Source organism: Budorcas taxicolor, chromosome 10, assembly GCF_023091745.1.
Source record: "Budorcas taxicolor isolate Tak-1 chromosome 10, Takin1.1, whole genome shotgun sequence".
In the NCBI taxonomy this organism is placed as follows: domain Eukaryota; kingdom Metazoa; phylum Chordata; class Mammalia; order Artiodactyla; family Bovidae; genus Budorcas; species Budorcas taxicolor.
In genome coordinates, this window is record NC_068919.1 from 41,593,673 (window position 1) to 41,607,474 (window position 13,802).

The 13,802-nt window shown below is 41.2% G+C and overlaps 1 protein-coding gene across 1 annotated transcript in view; it reads right to left on the reverse strand.

Moving 5' to 3' along the window:
* Positions 1–11,592, reverse strand: part of SOS2 (SOS Ras/Rho guanine nucleotide exchange factor 2) — a 100,906-nt gene extending 89,314 nt beyond the window's left edge. Inside the window, exon 1 of the mRNA XM_052646375.1 lies at positions 11,506–11,592. Within this exon, the coding sequence (XP_052502335.1) occupies positions 11,506–11,592 (87 nt within the window). The remainder of the gene's footprint in view (positions 1–11,505) is intronic.
* Between the last annotated feature and the right edge of the window lie 2,210 nt (positions 11,593–13,802).

The following is a 13,802-nucleotide window of genomic DNA, read 5'->3' on the forward strand; positions in this document are numbered from 1 at the left end:
GGGATCCAAAATCACTGCAGATGGTGATTGCAGCCATGAAATTAAAAGACGCTTACTCCTTGGAAGGAAAGTTATGACCAACCTAGATAGCATATTCAAAAGCAGAGACATTACTTTGCCAACAAAGGTCCGTCTAGTCAAGGCTATGGTTTTTCCTGTGATCATGTATGGATGTGAGAGTTGGACTATAAAGAAAGCTGAGTGCCGAAGAATTGATGCTTTTGAACTGTGGTGTTGGAGAAGACTCTTGAGAGTCCCTTGGACTGCAAGGAGATCCAACCAGTCCATCCTAAAGGAGATCAGTCCTGGGTGTTCATTGGAAGGCGTGATGCTAAAGCTGAAACTCCAATACTGTGGCCACCTCATGCAAAGAGTTGACTCATTGGAAAAGACCCTGATGCTGAGAGGGATTGGGGGCAGGAGGAGAAGGGGACAACAGAGGATGAGATGGCTGGATGGCATCACTGACTGGATTGATATGGGTTTGAGTGAACTCCGGGAGTTGGTGATGAACAGGGAAGCCTGGCGTGCTGCGATTCATGGTGTCGCAGAGTCTGACATGACTAAGCAACTGAACTGAACTGAACAATATAGAAATAAATCCCTCGGATACACAGTCTGTGTATTTATTCATGCCAAATTCTTTATTTCGTTGCCAAAATTTCTGCAAGGTTACAGTGGCTCAAACATCAATTAAAAACACTGAAAGTTTTGTTATAAGAGTTAAAATTCAATTTAAAAAGAAAAAGCAGATTTTACCCTAAAGATGTACATTAACAACTGCAAAATATTGCTGATACAAATGTTTAAAAATCTAAATAAATCAAAATACAAACTTTGTGGGTTCAAAGACTCAATACTGTTAAGATTTCAATTTTCCTCAAATAATCTATAAATTCAACATAATTCCAATCAAAATTCCAGCAGGGTTTTTTTCTTGGCGGGGGGGGGGGGGGGGGGGGGGGCGGGGTAGAAATTGACAGGCTAATTTTTAAATTTCTATGGAAATGCAAAGGTCCTAGAATAACCAAAACAACTGTGGGGAAAAAAGTCAGAAGGCTAAACAAACCTGATTCCAAAAATTTTTTATAAAGGTGTAATAATTAAAATAGCATGGTAGACTGACAGAAAGATAGGAAAAAAGGGATTTCCCTGGAGGTCAAGTGGTTAGGCTCTGTGTTTCCATTACAGGGGACACTGGTTCAATCCCTGGTTGGGGAACTAAGATCCCACACGCTGATGGCCAAATAAATAGAATTTTTTTTAAATAAGAAAACAGATCAATGGTACAGAATAGAAAAACCTCCTTGTAAAACCTCTGTATCTCTTGTTGATTTAGTTTACAAACTTGCACTATTTGTTAGCAAATAAACTGCAGCAGGTACCACAGAATTAAGAAAGACTTAGAAAAAAATAAAATTAATATTGGCTCTTTTTCCTGTGGCCTGGGGAAAAGGTCACTAAGTATATTTTATTTAGTCAAACTTAAAGACTCCCTGGGTCTAATACTCATATCCTTCAGCATCCTACCAAAACTACCATATGTACTCTTTCTTAAAGAAGATCTGCCTGCAAGGTGCCTGCACTCAAGGAGTAAACAATGCGGATTCTCCTTTCCCATCTCTCCACAACTGGCTTCCTCCCACTTAACTGAAGAAAGGCAGATCTCTTATCTTGAATGTCGTTACTGCTCTGCAGAGCAATAAATAATAAATTCTATGACACAAAACAAAGAGACGATGATAAATACTTCTCATTTAAATGATAAATATTTCTCATTTAATCTTGCTTCTTTCATCCCCTAGCCTAGAGTAAAAAAAATACACTATGAGACTCATGAGAACAAAGAAAGAAAGCATCTTTAAAAAAATACTAAATACAGCCAACATCATCTTATTTCAGTCAGGAGAAACAATTTAAAGCAAGTTTTCACACCTTATCTTTCTATCTTACAATCAGAATTCAGAAGTGAAACGGCTGGCACATAACAAGTATTAACACATTCATCTGAATTGAAAAATTAAGTCAGACTTGGTCTGAAAGAAGATAAATAGGATAGGCAGGTTGGCTTGACAACGAAACTGACCTTTCTAATTAGGTTATGGGGGATATTTTCCATAAGATGAATGAGTGTGGTAGGCAGAATTCTAAGGTATCTGGCTCCCAAGATTCCGATCCCTGGTTTACACACCCTGTACACCCCTCTCACCTTGAACGTGGGCAGGACCTGTGAATATGATGACACACTACTCCTGTGCTATTACTGTATACAGCAAAGGTGACTAAGGTCAGTAATTAAGCTGACTTTGAGTTAATCGAAACAGATTATCCTAGGTGGGCCTGACCTAAATCAGGTGAGTCCTTTTAAAATAGGGTCTGGAGTGTGAGACAAGAAACAGCAGCAGATGCAGTCCTGTTTGCCTCAAAGTAGTAAACTGACTTATTACAGGCAGGACCACAGAGAAGAAATGGCAGCAACCTCTGGGAGCTGAGGACCTCAGACAGGCAACTGAAGGAAATGAATTCTGCCAATAACCACATAAACTTGGAAGAGGATCTCAACCTCAGATGAGCCTGCAGCTAAAGCCAAAACCTTGATTTCAGCCTACAGGATCCAAAATAGAGAATCCAGCTAGGCCATGTCTGGACTTCTAACAGTAACTGTAGGATAATAAATATGTGTTGTATTAAGCCACCAAGTATTGGAAAATTTGTTATGTGGAAACAGAAGGGCATGGCAACCCACTCCAGTATTCTCGCCTGGAGAATCCCATGGACAGAGAAGCCTGGAATGTTACAGTCCATAGGGTCGAAAAGAGTCAGACACAACTGAAGCAACTTAGCACACACACAACAGAAATTCGTAACGTTTATGTTCTTTTGAGCAATTATGTACTACTAAAGTAGGTGCTCAGTCTCTAAGTCCTGTCTGACTCTTTGTAACCACATGGACTGTAGCCCACAGGCTCTTCTGTCCATGGAATTCTTCAGGCAAGAATACTGGAGTGGGTTGCCATTGCCTCTCCAGGGGATCTTCCCAACCCAGCGATGGAACCTGCATCTTCTGCACTGGCAGGCTGATTCTTTATCACTGAGCCACACGGGAAAGCCAATAACTTAACCTAAAAGAAGGCACATTGTCATATATATATATTAAAAGGATGAATAGTGTGTATCAAATTTTATGGTACTTAGGTTTCATTGGGTATTAAAACACTAATGTAAATGTTTTATTTTAAAACATCTGTACTTAGAAAACAAACTACTGAGTTGGCCAAAAAATTCCTTTGGTTTTAAAATAAAAACACACATCTTTCATTTTCACCAAGAATTTATTAAGCAATGTATTCAACAATTCTGTTTCACAAACTTCTGCCATTTTTCAGGCAACTTCATAATTCCATCCACCCAAAACATTTTATCTTTTTGAGCAAAAAACTCGTTTCAGGTGCCTTTTACAGTTTTCCAGGGAACTGAAATTTATTTCCATTAGGAGAATTTTATAAAGACTAAAATAAATGGAAATCTGACTAAAATAAATGGTGCAATATCTGATGAATACGGAGCATGTATCAGGACTAGCTAGTCAAGCTGTAACAGCTTTTGCCTGGTCATCATAGAAACATGTGGTCTTGCATTATCTTGTTGGAAGATTATACATTTTCTGTTGACTAATTTCAGACACTTTTCACCCAGTGCTGCTTTCAGTTGGCCTCATTGGAAGCAGTGCTTGGAATTAACCATTTGGTTTTCCAGAAGGAGCTCATAATAGAGGACTCTCACCAATCCTACCATATACACAACATCACCTTCTTTAAGTCAAGACCAGCCTTTGGTGTGGTTGGCAGTGGTTCATTTCACTTGCCCCATGATCTGTTCCATTGTTCATTATTGCTCAGTAGCCACTTTTCATTGCCTGTCATGATTTGTTTTAAAAATGGAATATCTTCATTATGTTTAAGTAGAGAATCATATGCAGAAATATGGTTGAGAAGGTTTTTGCTTAACTTATGTGGAACCCAAACATAAAAGTGATGAACATAACCAAGCTGGTACAAATGATTTTCAATGCTTGATTTGGATATTTTTAGTATGTCGGCTATCTCCTGCATGGTATAACGTTGACTGTTCTCAGTTAACGTCTTGACTTGATCACTATCAACTTCAACTGGTCTACCCAACCATGGAGCATCGTCCTGTGAGAAACCTCCAACATGAAATTTCACTAACCACTTCTGACACATTCAATCAGTCACAGCCCCTTCTTCATATAACACAAATCTATTTTTGTGTTCCAATTGTGTTTTTGCCTTTCTTGAAACGAAGTCAAAGTACCTCAGTCATGTCCGATTCTTTGCGACGCCATGGACTGTAGCCTGCCAGGCTCTTCTGTCCATGGAATTTTCCAGGCCTGAATACTGGGGTGGGTACTGTTCCCTTCTCCAGGGGATCTTTCCAACCCAGAGATTGAAGCCAGGCCTCCCGCACTACAGGCAGATTCGTCACCATCTGAGCCATCAGGGAAGCCCTTTCTTGAAATAGTAAAGCATAATATGACAAAATGTTGCTTTTTCTTCCACCTTCAACACTAAGTGAAAGTCTCTCAGTCATGTCTGACTCTTTGCGACTCCATGGACTGTAGCCCTCCAGGCTCCTCTGTCCATGGAATTCTCTAGGCAGGAATACTGGAGTGGGTAGCTGTTCCCTTCTCCAGGGGATCTTCCCAAACAGGGATCAAATCCAGGTCTCCAGCATTGCAGGTGGATTCTCTACTATCTGTGCTACCAGGAAAGCCTTAAACACTGAACACTAAAATGGCTACACAAAAATTCTCTGGTTTTGGTAAGTTTTTAAAACGCACACTGATATAACAGCTATCACAAAACTGTGTCAACTGAAGTTAAAGACAACTAAGCACACTACTAAAGCCACCACAGATCTTCCTGAGTGGTTCAGCAGTAAAGAATCTGCCTGCGGGTTCGATCCCTGGGTTGGGAAAGAGTCAGATGTTAGACAAGCTTTAGCAACTGAACAACAAAATCAACTTACAGAAAACCAAATGAACTTTTTAGCCAACTCAATATATCCTCTGAAACTAAGCTTAAAGATGAACATTTTTAGATGTCAACATAAAAATGTACAAAATCTTCAAAATTCTTTTGGAATACATAGTAAAAAAAAAAAGTTAGAAAGCTCCTTTTAGGAGAAAAGAATCAAGACTGGGTGTTGATTAGACATGAACCTGGAGATGAAAGAACAGATGACGACTAGGCTTCTAGCCTGAAAAATGAGTACGAGATCATTTATACTGGAGACATCGGTTTATGGAAGATGATAATAAGCTTGAATTGGGACATGCTGTTAACATTTACATAGGAATTTCCAGTAAACAGGAGTTGCAGAAGTTTAGACAGGCTCCAAGAGGACTCTTCAAGATCTTTGTCTGAAGACTTACTGGAGGTAAAAGGGCCACTCGTGTTTTTATCTGCAGGAAGGTTGTTCCAGGCAGAAGAAACACACGGTACAAAGCCCTGAGACTAGAACATGTCTGAATTGGAGGTACCAGGAAGCCAAGGTGTGGCAGGAGCAGAGCAAAAAAAGGACAGCAATAAATGACATCAGTGAGGTTAAGGGGGAAGTGGGGGAACAACCAGGTTGTAGAGGGCATAGCAGGCTGAGAAGACTTTGACTTTTATTCTGAGAAGCACTGAACAAGTTTTGAACAAAGGAATGACATGATCCCACTTACCTCTATGTGCTGAGAAAAGACTACGTGTTGGGACAAGGGGAGAAGAGAGGAGACCAGTTAAGAGGTTACTTTAATAGTCCTAGAGTGTTCCCAGAAGGTAGAAGTGGAAGAGTAAGAAATGGTGACTGAATATTGTTATAGTGTGAAGTAAAGCTAAAAAGATTTGCTGACACATTAGATATTGGTTATAAAAAAAGACAGAATTCAAGAATAACTCAGTATTTTGAGCAACTAGAATGAGGAAGTAGCCCTTTACTAATGTGGGAAATATTACAAAAGGAGCAAATTTTCAGGGGAAGAGAAGGAGCTCAGTATCGGTTGAGATGCCTATCACACATCTTCGTGGAAGTGTTAAGAAACTAGATATCCAAGATCAGGAGGGAGCTCTGAGCCAGAAATATATATTGGAACCCATCAGATAGAGATGATACGTGAAGCCATGAGGCTGGGTGGGATCTCAAGAAATCTACTGTAAATAGAAACAGAAATTCAAAGACTAAGCTCCAGGGAGGTCAGGATGATGCATTATAGTAGGGAAGATGAGGAGATAAACAATGGTGAAGAACTAGGAGGAATATAGTCAGAGAGGGAGAAAACCATCAGAGGTTGGTGTCCCGGAAGCCAAAAGAGGAAAAGAAGGAGAAAAAGGTCAACGATGAAATGTTGCTAACGGGTCATTTAAGAAAAAATTACAAAGTGCTACATAAGTAAGAGGTAGTATTTGAGTTTACAAAGTGTTTTTATTTAGAAAACTGGGTAATGAAAACTTTACTTTTACCCAGAGATAATACTAATGCTCTCATCTTGATCTTGGTGTTATTTTCATTGTTGCTTCCTCTCTAAATATTAAAATGTGAAGTATATAACACTTAACACATTTAAAAAGTTTCTACTTACTATGTGTGCTTATGTAAAAAAAGGAAAAGAATTTTAGGTTGTTAATTTTTAACGTGACTACACGAGATAACGCTAAATCCATTAGTTCCATTAAAATTCTTTCCTGATTCAAATATGCAGGCTAACAGAGGATATAATCAAACTACTGCTCCGTTGAAAGAAAGGCCCTGATTAATATAAAAGATATATATTTGATTTATGTCAAGTGGTAACACAGGTAATGCTTTGGATACTCAGCATAAAACACTTTAATGGAATATTATTGCTCCAAATATACCATACCAAAATTAAACTGAAAACAGAAGACTACTAAATCATGGCTGACAGGAAGCTAAATGCAGCAAGCTAAAATGCATTCCTAATGCTCATCCAGTTCTGGCTGAACCCCTTGGGTCAGTTTGGGTCATTATTAGTTTGGAATAATTCCAAATGACTCCCTAGAGTTACATTCACTGTTATACTCAGTGGCTTTAGGAAATCCCGAATAGGCCTCATGTCACAAAATCATAGTTTCTCCTATTCCTTTTAGCTGGAGTGATCTCTTCAAAAAAGCAAGTTTGATCAAGTTAATCTAATTAATTTGTTACATAAATAACTCTACAGGATTTTCTATTCTCAGGAGAGACCTTAACCTGAGTCTATGTAAGAGTCTCAACTTGCTCAACTCCTTTCACTCAGTTCCTAAAGTCATGGTCCTACCTTACCCTACAGCTCCAATCTTTTCTCCCCCTTTCTTTGTTAATTCCTATTGACTTTCCAAATAATTGTTTACCTCTTTACTGTCTGTCTCTCCCCAGGCATCTCTGCTACAGTCATTTATTAAGAGAATAGATGTTTTTAATGAGAGCAGGGCCTAACTACAACCTCAGTATCAAGGATATTGCCTGGCACGTATGAGGCACTCAACAAATATTTAAATACATTCTCCAGAAGTCAGCACTAATGTTACTTCCTTAAAGAAACCTTCCTTGACCTTCTGTCAATGATACCAATTTCATTTTCTCAAAGAACTCCCATGGTTTTCTTCTGGGTCCCAGGAAAGATCCAGTGCAATCTTCTAAAACAGTTCCAAGAGATATTAGTACAAAGGCATTTCTGAATCAAAACCTTCACCCTTCTCTTCCACCCCCACCCCCAGCACTGACTGCCATTAATTAACTCAAACATTCTCTCACATCTCCTGAATTTTAACAGATATCCAAGAGTAAACTATAATGGTTGAAGCAGAAGGTCAATATTAAACCTGAATTAAGTTAGACTCAGGAACAAGGTAAGTTTACTGATTCTTTCTAGCTTTCTGTGACATTTGTAATGACAGATAATAAGAAAATTTTCTTCTCTATGGCTAGCCTGGTGAATAATATTCTACAGAAAAGGCATCTACAAGGGAAATATCAGAGACTAAAAAACCTGCTAAAATTATATTAAGGCATGTTTCTCCATATGTAGAATGTTTACACTGATTTTTCTTAGCATACGATTCAAACAGCACATGCACAAAGTACCACAGGCATTTCAAAGACACAGGTAATAAGCTGCATTTACAAATATATCCCACACTCTTTTTCCCCCAAGTAATATGATAGCGTCAATGTTCTTGAGGAGTAGTAATGAGGGCAATTACGTCTCTGGCTTTTTTTAGGTAAGATACATAATTCAGCAGTAATGTTAACAATGCACATATTATCCATTAGTAGTGTCATATTGCTCTACCCTTTGTAGTTCTCTATGTATTTAAATGCCCTAAGTGAAGTTCTATTTTAACAGGTAAAGAACAAAAGCACAATAAAACAAAGAGTTAAAGAACAACACATTTCTATTTCCAAAATTATTTTTCCTTAAATCTATATCTCAATGTTCATGTTTCTCCACAGTGAAATGAATATTTAATGTTGGTTTAAAAGAATCTCTTCCATTTTCAAAGTCAGTATAGTAACTATCAAATATATGTATGGTTTTCAGAAAAATCAGGAAAACTTGAAAATAAGCAAAAGAGATAACTCACTGTTCTTCAGTCCAACACTATGCTTGATTACTACTGACTGGGCTATTTTACAAACGGTTAAGATTAACTTAAAGAGATTTTTGTCCGGCAGATGCAAAATCTAATCAGCAGGAAGATAACCCCAAACTTACTGCTTATGTTCCTGTAGGATATTAACTACTTTTGTGTCCAATCCAACAATCTTACCTTGAGATTCTTTTAAGTTTCCTATAAATACTAAACCTCCTCCAGTTTTCATATGAAGTGGCTTTTAGCATCTCATAAGTAATAAATTAAGTAATAAATTGAATCAAAATCACTGATACATGTTCATTCATACTGGCATAAGAGTTTTGATTTTACCTTTCAGAAAATTATATTTTAACTGTTTTGAAGGTTCCATCAAGATGCACAAGTGAACTAACAGAACTAATAAAACCACCTTGTTCTCTTCACACAGATATTTCTTACAGAACTTTTGAGTTCTACATAAACCAAAACCTCAAAGTTTAGAATTTTCAGTCTATGTGGTAAACATTTTAGAGCAAGGCATCTTGGTTTTATTCATGTTTGTATTCTTAGGATCCAGTTTGGGGCCAAGTACCTACAATGTGTTCAACAAATGTTAATGAAACTAGCTCCCACATGTTTGATGGCAACATCCACCAGAGGAGGAAAGTCTTAGTAGTCTAATACTATTGCTGCTTTTACTATTAGTATTAATCCTAGTTGTGTTTGCAATAATCTGGTCAGCTGGAAGAAGGAAGCCATGTTCTAGATGCCTTGAATGTGAAGACAGAGCCTCTGCCTAAGTAGCAGGAATTCTCACTGTACAAGGACACGTGTGCCAAGTACAGACCAGAATTTAACTCATCCTGCAAAGAGTGAACCTTGAACTCCTCAAGAACTACAAATCTAGCAAGCACTATAAACCTACGTGCTGCACGACCACAAAACTGGATATAATCTGGAATTACAAACATCAAAAAATCTGCAAAAACATTAAAAAAAAAAATGTGTTCCATGGGAATATACCTCAATTCTAGAAAAGAAGTAATGTAATAAGTTAAATAAAAATTGTTTTTTTAATTCAGCTCAAAAGGCCAGATCTCCTTAGCTGTATATATTCCATAAGCAAAGGACATTCAAGAACTGTGCAATAAGGCAATAGAGAGCTACAAGGCATCTGAGAACCAAGAAAACAAGCACAACATATAAATGCAAAATAACAGACTCAAAGCAAAGAACTAGGATCGGATGCTACCCTGGGTTTATTTCCAGACTAACCTGAAGATATAAATCTGTATCTGTGCATGAAGGATTATTAGGGTCAAAGCTACCTATTGAATAAGTTATGCAACACATACTCAAATTCTATTTGCTACCAGAAAATACTAGTAAGAGACCTACACTGCCAACAACATAGGCCTACCTGATAACTACATTCACATTTCTGTCTATGTGGTAGAAGGTTCAATCACTATCTAAGCATTTCCCTCTTTGCTTTTAACTCAGGCCAGTGTTCATTATCACCACTCAGCAGCACACTTGCCATTTCCTTCCCTCTCCTTATATAATCGGGTTGCCCACGGAAGGAAGGTCAATGTAATACTTTAACACCTAAAATACCTGCGAAATGATAACTGTCTAGCTGCTCTTAACCACCTCCATGAAATTCTTTAAAAAATATTACACAATGTTTGGCCCAAGGAAGGCAATACCTCTTCCTAAGAATCGTGAAAAAAACGGCAAATCTGAAACTTGAATACGTGAGAGAATGTTTTTTACTTCAAAATACTACTACTTCTTTTCACTTAGAGAAATTTAATGTATGAAGATTTATTTTCCGGAGTAGTATTTTAAATTAACATTTACTCCTTATTATTTTAAAATTTATATTTGGTTATTTTGCACAAAAGGTAATAGGGACTACACCTGTATCAATGGCAAGGAAAGCCCATGCTCAGTATGTTTATCTTCTTCTGCCCCCATTTACACTCTTTAAACGTCTTGACCTTACAAAAGGCTTTACTATAAAAACCTATGATTATTACATATTAAAAAAATAGTACCATTATTAACTAAATTCAGAGGAAAACTGACATCATCTACAGGACAGATGCACCCTAGCGATGTACCCAAACTAAAAAGATTGATTTTTTATGAGCTGAGAGTTTTTCATCCCCTTAAAATGATTCTAAGTAATAAATTGCACTCAGTGAAGAAAATGACCAGATTTTACAGGGGAAATCTCTCCTAAACAGGGGGACGCCTAAGGCAGGAAGGGTGGAGGCACCTTAAATTGACCTCAAGAATTGTAAAATCAGTATCATGGCTCACTGACATTTCTCAATCGAGAAACACATCCATCACCAAAAAAAAAAATTACAACCTCTTAAGTGAGTGGACACCCTTCACCCTTCAAACTGCCTAAGGGAACAGCCCCAAAGAATTTAATTAAAAGTGATTACTCGGCCTAGAAACGTGCTTTTGTTTTAGAAACTGTCTAAATACCAGCGGGACTTTCTCTTGCCCGAATCCAGCCTGAGGACAACAAATTGGTCAACGGCGGAAGTCGCCTGACGAAACGACTGCAACATGAAATCCAGTTTTATGATCATAACAAAACCTTCCTTCCGGGGCCAGGCAATAACTTGAGAAAACGTCCCTTGGGACGCAAAGGCAATCACAAGCCCCTCGTCGCCGGCCGGAGAGAAAGCGCTGGGCCCTCCGGCGCCGAGCGCGGGGAAGGCGTGCAGCTCCCCGTTAGAGCGTCCAAGGGGCCGCGGCTCGGGCCGTGGCTCGCGCCCCGCCCGCCTGCCTCGGCCCCGGCACCTCCCTCGGGCCCCGAGGCCGCCCGGGCACCAGCACTGACCTTCCGCAGGGCCGAGACCAACAGTCCCCGCCATTTCGGACTGTTCTCTTCGCTGTAGAACTCGTAAGGCTGCGGCGCCTGCTGCATGGCCCCGGCGGCAGCGCCTCCGCATCGGGGGCGGCCCGCGGGCCGAAACGGGCCGGGCCGGTGATCTGACAGGCAGGGCGCGGGCCGCCTAGCCTCACCGGCCGCCGCCGCCTCCCGCCCGGGCCGCGGCTACGGCCGAGGCGGCTCGGAGGCGGCGCCGGCGGGCGGGCGGGGGCTCCGGGGGCGGCTTCCTCGGCCCCGAGACCTCGCCTCGCGCAGCGTCCTCAGGGGAAGCGCGGCGGCCCGTGAGCCCGAGCGGCCCTCGGCTGCGACTAAAGCGGCGGCCTCCTTTCCCGGTGGCTCTGGCCCGCTTCTCAGGCTGCTGCTCCTCCTTTGTCTGGGTTCGCAGCCCGGCGGGGGTACAGCTGGCCTCGCCCCCGCCCCGACTCCCACTACGGCCGTAGTAGGCGGACAGAGGCGGCGGCAGCTCGTGTCCTCATCGCCTCATCTCCGCCCTCCCAACCGGCAACGCTGCTCTGCCCGGGCCGCCCGAGTCACCTCCAGAGGGCCCTGGGGACCGACCGGGCGTGCGCGTCGGGCGAGCAAGCCACACTCCTGCGTGCACAGTGCCGGCCGCCGCCGCCCCTTCAGCAGCCGCGCACAGCGCCGCAGGGCCGCCGCCAAGCTCAGGTCCCAGCAGCCGCGGCTCGGCCCGCCCCCTCCGCCGCGCGCTCGTTAACCAGAGTAGCTGGAGCAGCCCCTCACGGAGCATGCGCGCCGCAGAGCTGGCCGAGGCGCCGGCTGGGCGCGGGGGCCTTCCTTCGGGAGTGCGCGTCTCCAGGGCGCTCTCTGCGAGCCAGTTTCAGAAACACTCCCTAGCTCCCTGACTGCGTTTTACACACTCTTTCCCGCGACAATCCTGACTCGATGCCATTCCTCAAGCCTCAGAACTCCAGTCGTGGGAAGCAATATAGGGAGTTGGAAAGAAAGGGGTTTTCAGGCTGGACACGATGTTTAATGTATTTGTGTTCTACATGACTCTTCTGTATATGTAACCATTTCATAGCGTAGTGTTGTGGGGACTGAAGAAGGTGAGGAGTGGAAAGTCCTTGGCGCATAGTAGGGCCAAAAAAGCAGCCGGCAGCGTTATTCAAGCTTGAACTTAAAAGTCCTTCACTTTCACGAGGCCTTATGTGTTCACAGAAATTTCACACCGTTTTGTTAAAACTTTCTATGTTTTTGCATTGTTTTCTTAATGGTGTTCTCCAAATTGTGGCGGTGTGGAGGTGTCAGGTCCCACAAAACCTGGATCCGCCCTTGGGGCCAGCCCTACTCACTAGCAACCCCCAAAAGATCCCTAGACCTTAACCCCTCCTGAACTGAAGACTCTGGAAACTTTATCGTTAGCATAAATTTCATCCCACTAAAGATGCGGAGCACATACATGAATTACAATAGATCATTGCCAGCCAACATCCCAGAGGAAGGGCAGGGAAGAACAAGGTACAAAAAAACAGTGCCACGCTTCAAAATCCGTTCAAAATCAGTAGCAGAGCAGTTAAAACAAGCATCATTTTGTCATTTTAGCAAAATCATAATGGCAGAGTTGGAAAACTTAGGAGATCATTTTTCTAATCCAAGTATCCACTGAATCAAGAACCTTTTCAAATAGATAAGTAACAAGGATATGTTGTACAGCAAGGAAATATAGCTATTATTTTGTAATAAGTTCAAGAAGAGCAAAATATATTTAAAAAATTGAGTTATGTTGTACACCTGAAACTACTGTAAATAAGAAATACTTCCTTTAAAAAGGAATGGCCACATCCACATCCCCATGTAATTAGGATAAAAGGTAGAATAACAAAATGCTTGTATTTCTCCAAAGAATCTTTCCATAAGTGAGGGCAAAGGCCTTGGCTAATCTAGACCTCTTTACTTTTCTCTCTCTTCTTGAACTTCAGCTGTAAACTGCTAGGCTGTCCAGCTATTAGACTGGGGTTGTATTTTCTTATAGGAAAGTGAAGCTGGGAAGTTTCATTCTTGGCTAAGGAGATTAGGAGCCTTCTCTGAGTCAAATCAGGTCTCAAGACAGATTTTGTTCAACCAGAACTGTATTTACCTTTTTAAACCTGATGTTAATATTTTTAAATTAAGAGATTTCATGTAAAAAATCTGGATTTCCAGCTTCTCTTGACAAAGATCTGGCAATACTGTGCCCTGCTCCCTGCAAGGGAATGATCAGTAGGCAGGGGGTAGTGGCTGCCTCT